This window comes from Siniperca chuatsi, linkage group LG6 (genome assembly GCF_020085105.1).
Source record: "Siniperca chuatsi isolate FFG_IHB_CAS linkage group LG6, ASM2008510v1, whole genome shotgun sequence".
NCBI lineage: Eukaryota > Metazoa > Chordata > Actinopteri > Centrarchiformes > Sinipercidae > Siniperca > Siniperca chuatsi.
In genome coordinates, this window is record NC_058047.1 from 14,651,259 (window position 1) to 14,664,488 (window position 13,230).

At 40.4% G+C, this 13,230-nt stretch overlaps 1 protein-coding gene across 3 annotated transcripts in view; it reads right to left on the reverse strand.

Moving 5' to 3' along the window:
• The window catches only part of negr1 (neuronal growth regulator 1), a 137,772-nt gene that overhangs the window by 41,059 nt on the left and 83,483 nt on the right, over positions 1-13,230 (reverse strand). For all 3 annotated transcript variants that reach the window (XM_044201121.1, XM_044201122.1, XM_044201120.1), the window contains exons 5-6: positions 4,805-4,925; positions 2,004-2,152 (exon numbers count right to left, since the gene is read on the reverse strand). In XM_044201121.1, coding sequence (XP_044057056.1) covers positions 2,004-2,152; positions 4,805-4,925 — 270 coding nt within the window. The remainder of the gene's footprint in view (positions 1-2,003; positions 2,153-4,804; positions 4,926-13,230) is intronic.

Here is a 13,230-nt window from a genome sequence, read left to right on the forward strand (position 1 = left end):
TAAAGCGAGGGAATGGAAGAGAGAGAAGTTGGGGGTGGCAGCACAGGAAGCTGCCTCCTCTGACTATTCTGAGGGTTTCTTTGCTGCTCTGCCTTTGAGGCCTCGCTAGTGTCACATTAAGATCATCCATTTGAGGATCTGAGACAAGCCTTTGATGTTCTTTGTGCATACACAAACAGGAGAGTGGAGTGCTCCTTTGACAATTGCCAACTCTACAGAAATATCTTTTTGTATTCTGAATCTCTGGCCTGCTAGGGACAATGTTATCATCAGAGGCTGCAGCGCAAACTAGTGAATAATTTAATTCACCTGTTCATATTTCATAACTGAATACATTAAATGGAATTTTTTCACCAATACTCTCTCTAAAACGATGAAGGAAATATGTTCCCGATCCCTTGCTGTCATTGCTTTTTTTGCTGCTTGGCAGGTACATCAGGTGGACAAAATAACTTAAATTCCTTAACAGTGTAGGAGTCAAACACTTACCAAGAAGAACAGTAGAGGGCTTAGAAAAAGTGGAGTGCTCTTGAGCAAGTTTGTGAATGTGTGTACATGGATATTGTAACATTCTTCATGAAGGAAAAATGTCTTGTTCTATCATGAATGAAAGGGGCCACTTCTCAAAGAGACTCAAAGATGTGGATATCCAGTGAGTGGGGCGGCTGTGGACTACAGACTCATCAAACCACTCTGGAATTTGTTTACAATGAGTACAGACAATTTCTCATATAAAATTATGATGTAACCCTGTTTGTGCACTAGGATCCGAAAAGCCTTGTATTCCTTGTTTGTTAACTGACCAGTTGCCAGACCATGGCTGTTGAGCACTACAATGGAAATAAGTCTTAGGGCATTTTTAAGGTGCTTTTATTAATATTTTATTAATTATTTATATATATTAATTTTTGGATAATTTTTGTGTTTTGAGCATCCCTGACAATAATGGGCCTATTATACTTCAGTCAGCCATTGAAATCACCAGTTAGCCCTGCAATAGACTGATTACATGTCATGGCCAGTGTATACCTTGCCCCTTGCTGAGCTAGGCTCCAGTCAGTGGAGTTTATGACTATGACAAGATGGCTGTCTACAGTATATAGTACAAATCTGCCACTACAGTGTTTTCAGCAGTTGGCAACATGTACTATTGTTTGGAGGCTTTTTAAACTCAAACCTTGAAAAGGTTGAAATACATTTTCATTACCACACAACAATTCCCAGTGTTCATGGTTCAATGTTCTGATCTCCTCATACAAGGGCATGTGCCTTTGTGTGATGGCTTTCTTATCAAGCTTCATCTGAATGACAGAGCCCATAAATACTGGCTTTGTTAAGCGCATAATGTACAGAAACTGCGGCAGTTTTGTGGAAACTTTTGCTGTCTTAGTTTCGTGGTGTTGAGCAAATATTCTGATATGTGATTTTTCAATACCTTATGTATGCAGACTGCTTCCTTTAACCATATTAATAAATTCTGCCGTCTATCACTGATGCACCAGCAGTTTGGCCTCTTTGGATCGCTATTAGATACCTCATGGCGCTTTGAAAGGGCTGACTCTCAGACCTCTTTAAAATCGGAGTCATACTGCTACTTGGCATTCAACTTAGCACAACTGACCTGTGTAGCTGCCTTTGTAATTGTGATGCTGTTACCTCAAAGCTAAATTTCTTTTTCAGGTGGTGTTTTTGTCCAGTACACATGCTGATGTAGACTTTAAAAGCAGACACACACACACCCCACACACATACTGACTTTGCAACCATATTAGACAAAACTGACAAAACTGATGACTAGGAAATAAGAAACCACTTCTACTGGTGATATGTGGGCACCCAGTTGCAGCACTGGGCTTAGCTTTAGATTTTATCTTATATCACGAATGCTGCAGCAAAAATGAAAACACTTCTGAGGGCACAAACCTCCATTGACATCCACAACACTCAGCCCTTTGACTCTTCACCACTCCAGTTAGCCACAAGTAGGCAGAATGACAACTTACGAATGAGAGGCACACTGGCATTAGCCGTCCCTAGCTTGTTGGAGGCGACACATGTGTAGTTCCCGTAACGATCCTCTGTCATGTTGGTCACTGTGAGGACTGATCTGGAGCTGAGGCTCTTGATGTCGATGCCCTGACCCTTGAGAATCCTGAAAACAGAACACAATCACAACAAATCAAGCTTTTATTCCTCACCCACATACAAAGCATCATGGGGTGGGAAATGGCATGAGTCAAGGACGGTCCAAATGTTTGTCATCCTTTAGTGCATCTTCAGATTGTACAGGACTTCATCACCCTCTTCAACAGATTTATTTATCGCTTGATCTGTGTTGTCTGCCTTAGAGAGACGTTTTGAAGGACTGAGAGGAGAGAGAAATGACCCAGAGGTGAACCAGCTGGCTGCCACTTGACATGTTGTTCATTGTTTTGTTGCAGGTGCAGGGGGATTACACTAAATCCTATTCCAGTTGTGCCTGGCATCTGTGCTGTGAAATTGACGAATGTTTAATTGTTTACTTTGGTGGTCGTGATGATCTTTAACAGCCTGTAAAGATTAAAATTCACTCAGTTACGGCATATGCTGTGCATCCTTATTGTGAGATTATCGTAGATATTACAGCTGAGTTTGTTTTCATCAGTGTGGTTTCTGTTACTGCTACAGTTTCACATTTGGCATTATAAACTATAAAAACCTCCAGAGAGGAGACATGTTTCTATCTCGGCCTTGCCTTGGCCCCCCCATGATCTCTAGCTTGGCTCAAGTTGCTGAGTTGAGACACTATGTGTGACCTTATGTCCAGCAAGTATCCACAAATCTGTTGTTCCCTCTCCCATGGCGATCTCCTCAAATGTTAGCTGAACATTCACCGATAATCTTGGTGGGTGTATTGCCTCTTCACTAGTTCAACATCAACTAGTCAGTGCTCCCCTCTGTCATAGTGAGAGAAACCCCTCCAACCCCGCATACACACACAGAAATACCCACTTCCATTCAAGAATGAAAGCAGTGACACATCAAAAGGAAGATATTCTTGTCAAACCTATCACACTATGTCCGATAGAGACAAACTGGTAGCAGCACTGCACTGATGGTATGGCTGCATCAACATGGAGCCAAAATAAGTAGCCTTCATTAACCATACACAGGAAATGGGCAATAGAGTAGTCACAGACAGTGTTAATGTTGTATAGACGCTACACATGTTCTCTGCTTAAGTCCTTATACTAATGTACTTTTCAGGATGAGGAGTAAATTAAGAAATCACCATTTAGCCATGTAAGAAGTCACAGAAAGAACAAGTCCTTGAATTAAGTAAAGACTAGAATCATGCCAACTTGCCTCCTTAGCAATTTGAATAAATTGAATCCACCCCATAATTACAATTAGCACAGTGTGAGCTGATGATTGAAATTGTGCTCACCAGGAGTGGGTAAATGATGGGTAATTGGGGTAATTTGGTTTTTAAATTCAAGAACTGACACTTGAATCTAGACTGATTGATGTATGTGCCACGAATGATTTAAGCCAGTTGCCAGCAAACATTTTATTAGGATGCAAGGTGAGGACAAGGCACAAATGACTCTTGCTGGAACATTTATGTGGACTCTCCCCAAAGGCCAAATGAATGGGAGCACAAACAAATGCATTGTCTCTGTGAAAAAGCAAACAAACCTCACCTTTCCTATCACACATTCATGCTCTCTTGTTCACAGACAACTATGACCTAATAATTGTCCAATGTCAGCATGGAAGATTCCAGCTTTAAACACAGTCTATCTTTACACCACCCTGTGAACCTCAGTAAAAACAGTAGTTATAAATAATACTTAGCATTTGTTTATTGTATACATGCTTCCAATACAGGTTTAGTAGGTTATACTAAAACAGGACAATTCCGATTCTGTCGACCTCAAACAACATGTCTTTCCAAGGACTGTTTAAGCTTCATGGCACATATTAGATTGTCTAGTCTGGCAAGACATATCCACTTCATAATTACACGAACTAAAACAAACTATCTCAAAACACTTAATTTCCCCTATACAGCCAACTGTATCCATTTATATTCATATCGGTGAACCAACCCCTCATGTCAACTGGATGCGGCTGCATCACAGCTGCTGGTGATGATCTCTTGCCATTGTAATCAGTGCGCTGATGTCACGTGACCAAAGCGCCTCGCTTGCAGCTACAACATGGCTCTTTTCTCTGTTCCAGTCTTTATGTGTCCATTTTTGCCGGAGCAACTCTCTGAAGTATGAAATTCACTTTTAAATGTACATAAATGCACATATTTATTGACAATTGACTTAAAATTAATATTTGACAATGTATTTAATCTGTTATTGACTTTGTCTTTACTTACATACAGTAAAACTATTTTTATGTCAGTTCTCTGAAATTTGTGAAGCATAAGAAGGAATGCTTTGGTTTTCTTCTGCTAATATACAGTATCCAGAAACACAGGTGCAAAATGCAGGTACAGTGGCATGCGTGTACAGTAATGAAGTGCAGCCACACAAGTATCTGTTGCCAAATTAATGAATTGCAAAACTTTTTTTTTGATATGTCAAAAAAATCAGTAAATAACTCTACACAATATAAAAAATATGGCTGCTGAAGAACAGACTGCTTTATGACCCCCCACACTTCTAGTAGCCATTGGCACTGCAGTTGAGCCATGATGAGCCATGATATTGTTGTGCAACTGAAACGCGACTCAGCTGCATCCAGTGGACATCCGGGTGATGCTACCAATACACTATCAAGACAACTCATAGAATCAAACTGGGCTCACCTTTTCTCGCCCTTGTACCACTCGAATGTTGGAGAAGGCACGGCAGCTGCCTCGCACCTTAGCAGAGCTGTGCGTCCCAGGCCAACTCCATGGCTTTTCATCTCGTGGATAGCTGGGGCAACTGGAGAAGACAAAGAGATAAGTAGGCAGGTCACACATAGCAGTCAAAAGAAACATCTGTGTTATCACCAGCACAAGGACAATATAAAGGAAAAGGTTTAAGTGATAATAAGACAAAAAGCACTGGTGAAGGAGGGTTGTTGAACTTGAAAATGACAACCTCTGACATCCTAGTCAGTGCACACATTACATAGTGTGAACTCAAAACTCAGAGTCTACAGAGGTGGAGTTGGGGAGGAGAGAGGGCATCCATCACCAATGTTACGAAAATGAAATGAATTGCAGTGCATGGTGATAAATGGCTTAATGGAAGTTCAAAGACTCAATGGCACAGGCAGGTTGGGTGTGAATGCAAAATGAGGCTCCTTTCATGTGCTGAAATGTGGTGTAAATCTCTTTGCCAGTGTCATGAAGGCAGCTTTACATATGGACGGTTTCTAAAGCAGCCCAGTCCTTTTGTACTTCAAATATTTACCCTGCTTATAACACAGCCTTGAAAGAAATTAAATTAATGAATTGAAGTTATATAGACTTACAACAATGGAATTTTGTTGAATACAGTATGTGGTTGGACAAAACTGGCCAGACAAAAAAAAATAAAAATCAAGCACTCTTACCATTCCCTTAGTCACATAATGGGAATAAAAACGTTTCACTTGTTACATTCGTAATTATTGGCCATTATCAGAGTAATGCTGAATTCATAAACTTGAGGTAAACAAAATAAAATGACCCTCAAGCAGTGCTAGCTGTAAGTAGCACTGTTCCTCACAGAACTGAATGCATACAGGGGCTCAAACCCGTTAGTATTATCATGACCGGTTTCCTACTTCTCCATTTATCAACAGAGGCAAGGAAACAGGAGAACCAATCATAATAAGGCACAGGGCTCAATCTGACATTGTGTATTGTGTAAACTTGGCTTGACTCCCCAAAGCCTGACAAATAATAAAACTGTTCTAAACACACAATCAGATGCACAGCCACTAGACATACAATACAAGCAAAATGACTTTGTGTCATTCATACAGATACTGATTAAAAGCCTATGATACATAGAAAAAGCCCACACTCTTAGGGTCAGTCCTGCAGCTAGCAGCAAATTGCCCAGCCATGTCTGAAAGTGGGATGTGGACTATTTATATTCCTGACAATGAGCCTTTAAGAACAAGCTGTCAGTCAGAGCTGTAGCCTGTATCCAGTGGAAGGGTTTGGCCAAGCGCCTGCAAACCTTTTCTTCCAATTGCATTTGGAGATGTTCCTAACGGATGACCTCAGTAGGGACTGCTGGACAACACAACCCCGAGGTACTAATTGGCATCATTCTCCCCGAACTGCAAACAATGACAAAATAATCCAAGGAACACATCTGAATAGTCTATTCCTACTGAATAAGATAAGTCTGATGTTTTTTCCTGGTACATGGAAGTAGCAACATGCTTCATTATAGCACATGTGCGCAATTTTGTGAGATAGAGATATTGCCAATGTCTGGGCTTCATTTTAATAAAGATAATGCAATATGGGCCTGCTGTGTGCATGGTCTCTCTGCCAACCTGTGAGAGGGCACATAGATAGATGAGGTGGGATGCAACAGATCTGTGCAAGGTGAAAACGATACATGTGAGCATTTGTACATATGGCGTATGATCATGTAGGAGAGGCACACTCAGGTGACAGTATGCTCTGTGATGATGGATGCCCTTCTTCTGCATCTTAATGAGCACATTCGTATGACTAGTGTATGTTGATATTCTGTCCTTGCATATGTGTGCCAATTATACTGTTATTTTCCCTCTTCCGTGGCTGGGCTGAACAAGCCGAAGGACTTGAAACAGTGAATCAAGCGATGGGTTATGCTAGGGCTTTTCCTGTTCATATATCACTGTATGAAACGCTGGATGCCATGCTGGGGGTATTAGTAGACCTTGACTGGATGTCTGTGCTGGCTGTGTGTGTGTGTGGGTGTGTGTATGTGTGTGTGTGTGTGTGTGTGCATGCGGTGGGTGTGTGTACCCTTGTGTTCATGAAATATCCAAAGTCAAAGTATTAACACTTTTCTGACTCAATCTCGCTTCACAGATCTGTTCCGAACTTTTCAGATTGCTTCAGATCTGTATCTATTTTAATCACAACCAGCATTAATGGTAACTGCACCATGAAGACATCCTGCAAAAAAGTTACAGGCCCCATCAGCATTTTTGCAGAAGAGCTACAACAACCTGCAGTAAAGAATAAGAGGGTTACTAAAGCTTGTGATAAAGTAACATCAGTGTTTAGCATTTGACAATGTGCACCAGAGGAGAGCTCTACAACACTTTAGGTAAAGGAAGGGAACAAGGAGAGAAAATTGTACTGTAACAGCACTCTACAGCACAGAAATATAAGCCAATAACAAGTATGACAAAATCAATGCAGTATGCCGAGCGACAGAGGCTTAGTGAATCCTCGTAATCCTCCATTGGTGTCATTGTGCGGGGCCATTGATTATCTGAATCCTCTGAAAGCGCCAGGGTGACCTGGCTGTCGTGCTGTACAGTTGCTAGGACAGTGGACATGGTGGCCCAGGCAGGTGTGTCAATATTTGAAACCTCACACATAGAGCCACTGTCTTTCATGTTAAAACACAAAACCACTGCCAAATCGTCTGGCTAAATTTGCTCCTTTCATGTAGCTGTTTTATTTTCTTTTTGGAAGAGGGAGCATTTTGATGTATTCCCTTTTATTTATTACGAACTGGATCAGCTATTTGTGCTTTCTTCATTAGACTCAAAGGATTTCCTATTTATGGTTAACTTGGATTACTGTCCTCTATTAGAAGTTGGCTGAAATCCTGGCAAGAAAATTAGATTAAAACAACAAAGGAATGAGGAAATAATTCTCTCTATATTTTTATTTTAATATCTTGCTGATCAACATGCAATATGAGCACTACATGCCATCCCTCCCAGTGGTGTAACTAAGGAGTGGCAACAATGAATATAAACCCAGATTTCTCCTGAAATGATCCGGTGTTGGACGGGAATATGGATCATCTGTCATCATCTATCACCTCTCATAAAAGCTCACCAGACTGTAGTTTCTATAAAATTTAAAAGTATTTTGGGCCCAAGCAATTGTCCCTCTCATCACTCAAGTCATACAACTGTTGCAACATTTTGGAATAGAGAAAAATATCCCCCTTAATTTTGTAGGTGGTCCAAAATGCTCAGATCTTATATGCATCAATATCAAGTCTTTCCAATTTAGATCCTGGCACTGAGATCTGTTAAGACATATCACAGCCATAAAATCAAGTCCAATCCAATAATTCCAATTTTAACTTGCTGGCACGTCCTACATCATCATATATTGTGCAATACACCATCAGGATTTTGAGAGTAATGCAAAGTAGTGCACTAAAAATCATGAAGGCCCAATAATCCAGGTAATTTAGTGGATAGAGAATGCTGTGGTATTGCTGTAAATCATGCCTGGAATAATGGTGACTCCACCAGACAGGGGTAAAGGGTTGGGTCCAGGAATAGCACAGGCACGGCAGAAAAATGGGTGCTGTAAGGTGCTGCCAGGTGACAAATGGCCAGTTGTGGGTTGATCACAAACCGACTTCCATTACATCTGCATTATGCAGAGCTTGTCATCAAAACAAAGATGATGTCTCCAATTGTACATCTCTACAAAGTGCATGAATACAAGCATGTTAATGACGAATAAAATCTCTGACCTTCTCTCCATCTAAAATTAATGAACAGTTTGTTTGTTTGTTCATAAAGCATCACACCTTAATGTACAGGGCTTCACTGAGTCGCTTGCCTTAAGAACTTCTCATGTGACTATTAATGATTAATTGGTGTACTTCTAGTTTGAATATGATTTATTTAGCTACAAACTATTGTTTGCCATGAGAACTCAGAGAACGCAGGGTTTTTAATTAAAAGATCAATTAATAACCCTACCTCTTCAGCCAGATTTGAAAATGAGTTTTCATTGCAATTAAGAAATGGACTCATCAGTGCATGACTTATCAGCTTACACACAGAGACACTGTTCCCCACTGCCATCTGTGGGCTTCATTGTCCTGTTTTTTTTGTCGGTCAGGAATGGTTCTGCTGCCAAGATTTATTAATTAATTAAGATTTCTATTCAGAACAGCTAGGGAACATTGTGTTCCTTCTTTTTATACAATGCAAGGCATATAAATAACCGACTTAGTGTGCAGGACTGTGTGGCTAGACAGCTCCGGGGATTCAATCTATTGTCTGAGTTTTACACTACATGGTTCTAGGTACACAAATCCCCACCTATCTAAATTCGCGTATGAGATTATGGGGTTGCTATGATGAAGGGACGCATGGAAATATTATTAATGCTACAAGTGAGTTCAGTAAGTCACCTCCAGCTGTGCAAACACACAAAACATCCACGTTATAGACGGTTTGATGTAAGCCTGCGATGTTAAAGGCATTTGCCTTTTGTCAACGTTATATATTTAGATCAGTCACAAAAAATTGCAGACCAAGCTAAAAGATGAAGTGGCTGTGTGTCAATCTGTTTTGAAGAGGCACTAGTAAGAACATTTATTCTGCAGAAGATCGAGATTCTGCTCACTTATTCATGCCCTGCATGCAGCAAGGAATCCAAATAGCAATCAAGACGAGAGCTTTGGAGAGATGTAGAGAGATGGATTTACATCCAAACAGCTCGAGGGTACTGGCTTTAACTCTACTTAGGATTGGATCAAAATCCAATTCTAGGAAGCCTTCTCTTTTGAATTGTAAGCCACAGTATTTCAATGGATACTGCAAACTGTCGACAAATGCTCAACTGAGACTCTGCGCCTGATGTTAAAATACTTCCAATAATAGATTTCATTAAACTGTGGAATGAACATTTATTCTACCTTTGATCCACCAGTGCAATCCACCACTGCACTCATGCAGATCTGGACACGCACGTACACACAGTATGTAGGACGTGTGTTTTATCAAATGTAAATGTTCTGTACAGCTATGCAAATGTTACAGTGTATAATGATTCTTAATAAAAATAAATGCTAATACTGTGCAAACATGTTCACACTCCACTGATAGTTGTTTACTTTCTTGTCATTACTTGACATTGCAAAGTTGGGTGGTCATGAAGATGTGTCTACTGACCACAAGTAAACAAGTTTAGTCTCTTATTTATCGGAGATGGTCATGACTCCCCTGAACAACTCTGTCAGGGGAGTGAGAGGAGCATGTTGTGGGTGAATCTAGCAGGGCAGGGCTTGAATCTCAAACAGGCCCAGATGACGGGGGCTTTACAGGGAAAGGCAGGGTTGGAGCAAACAAAAGACAAGGTGATGTAAAGAATTTGAAGTATTCACAGTATGCCCCTGCATTTGAATTATGACCAGAAATCTGTCAATACTATGGCTGTAATTTCTTACAGCAGTTCTAATGTGCATGCTCATTAAAAATGATCTCAGTTTTGTTGGCCAATTACTGTAAGCAGGAGAGACAGTGAGGTGCTCTTCTTTTTATAAACACAGCCATGGTGAATATGTGAGCAGAATTCACAGCTGCAGGGAACTGGAGGAGGAAGGAGGCGTACAAATGGATGGCAAACTCGGAAGCACACAGGGCACACTCTGCGAAGCAAGTAAAACCTTGCGATGAAGGAAAACAAGTGATGTTGAAGAGGGAGAGACGCCTGCGCTGGTTCAAACCTGAACTCTACATCTAGATAGGAAGGGACGAGATCACAAAGACTCTCCAAGCAAACAGTAAAAACTAAAAACAAAGTTGAATCTAGTGTGTCAGGGGTACCCAATTAAACTTACAGATGTGTGCCAAAGACTATGCTATTGTAGCGCTTTAAGGAGAGGTGTTAGGAGTCTGAATATTCTGCTCTAACTTTCCCAGAAATGTAGCTGTTACATAACCAGTGGTTTCATATAAAAAATAATAAAAATAAAAAAAGCCAGGGTCTTCTTGCTCCACATCAATAATTCAAACATCTGTGATGCTAACATGGCATCAACTGATCTGTCTTCTTTACACATTTATTTCCTGCAAATTGACCTGTGGCAGCTTTGTGATTATTACATGGACTGAGAGCGACGATCAGAACATCTGGCGTGGCTACAAACAACTTTAGTTGAAGGATCTGAAACAGTAGCGAGCAAATAAAATGTAGCACAACGAGACAGTTGTCTGTGCGCTTTCCACGTGTGACTAAAGTTTGTGCAAACTGTCAAATCCCATCTTGCAACATGATGGTGTTCAAACTCTGAAGTGTCACTCATTCAATAAAGAGTGAGAGCAGACAGCTCTCTCTGGAGGGAGAGAACTACAAAACTACAGAGGAAGGTCAAACACGTGTGGTTTCTCAGCTTGTTATTATTTTATCTGGATGTAGTTAGTAATTGTTCTACATCTAGGTGGCTTCATTAATTAATCAAACACTGGCTTTTTATCTCAGGCGGAGGTTTTCCACGGTTGTTTCCTTCTCATTCATCCGTCCGACTAAGCCACCTAGATGTGATATTTATGCCTTTGAGTCACACTGTGCAGTGAGAATTTCAGCCAGTAATGGCACCCACCTGCAGTGAAGATGAATATGTAAATTTGAAAAGTGGGTCAGAGATCAAATTTCATCAGGTAAAATCACTGCTGAAATATCCTTTCGCCAAGCAGGGCTTTTCAGCCAATCTGATTTCAGCATGACCTTCTGGATGACTGCCATCTTTCAGGTTTAGCTCACAAAAGTATTCAGTTGCCAATCGTTCATCACCGGAAGTATAAAGACAAGAGACACAGGCAGCCCAGTAATTTAATTAATGCTGTCTGATCAGGGTAGTCTTTTGAGCCTTAGAGGAATTCAAGCAGAGGTTACATGTACTGGACTTAACACTTGGAAGTAGCTGCAAAATGACAATGCCTCAAACCTTCTGCCTCTAAACCATCATATCATAGAAAGCCAAATGGCAGGTTTAGTGTTATGGAAGGCCTGGTGTTATTAAAACTCTAAACATGCTAGAGCTTAATTTTGTTTTCATTACTTTGGTTTGCTTATTTTAATTAGTGGCCTTAATCTGCAATTAGCCCAGAGGTCAACTATACTCTTAGCTTAAAAAAAGGAACTGTTTAGAAACCAGAGAGAAATTGTTTGGACATGTATTTAATTAGACTGTTAACCCATGAAATGTCAGTGTCACTCGCTCTTGTGTTGTCTTATTAGAACAATAAAAGAGAAATAGTGCAGACATGACTGATTGATGTTTGTGACTTAATTTAATTTAACTGCTATTAAAAAGAAGGATACTCTGAGAGGATCAGTGCTGATACTCTGATGGGGTCAATGCACACCACATTAGCCTCTTTGATAATTTAACAACAACATCCAATGAAACCTGAATATTCGTTCGAAAGAAGAGAATAATAGTGCTATTTTCTAACATCATACGCTGTGGTAACTTAAAAAAGGTTATTTACCTAAAAATCTCTAAAATGGCACATTTCATGTTGTTGACTGACACCTGCAGAATCTCCCAGGAGAACCTTTACAAAGTTGAGTGGCTGATTTTGTCAGCCGAGTAACACAGATGTTTGAACATGTGCCCATGTAGTGTGGTATTTTTAATAAAGTTAATTTCTTGCTTCTTGTTATGTAATTATCCTCTTGTTTGAGTTTTAGTGTCAGCTAACGTCTTTATCTTAATTCAGAATTTGGCATACTGAGCCCTCATCAATACCCCACACTCCTGGGCGTTCGCTGAATATAGCTTGATGTATGACACAGAGTAGAGCATGAATGATACAGTAGATTGGGATATGGTCCAAATTCTTCTCTTTTTCCTTCACAGAGGGAGACTTGCACCAGGGTGGAGAGGAGGCAGTGAAGAGTGGCCACCAGCTGGCACAGGCTCTGCCTGCTGTGGCCACATCAGCCAATCCAAAGGACAGCTTTAATTCAATTATTCTGCCCCCTTATCTTTGTAAATGAGCACATCTGACACAAGTCTCGATGTAGGGAGAAGAGGGACAAAGCAACTTCCATGAAAAATACAAGCATAGAAAAAAAAAAAAAACATTTTTACAAAATGTTTGAGAGCTGAAATGCTGACTATTTAAAGCTACATGACACAAGGTACTGAAGTTGAGATTTTTTAAACAGCTATCTCTTGCTGCCGTTTGAAGGTGTCGACAACCAAAGCAGATTTGTGCTGCTTTAATGTCAGCGACATGTTTTGTTTATGCAGGTCTCATATTTGCGCAGCACTTCGAATGCTAAACAGCCACAATAAAACACAGAACCTTTCA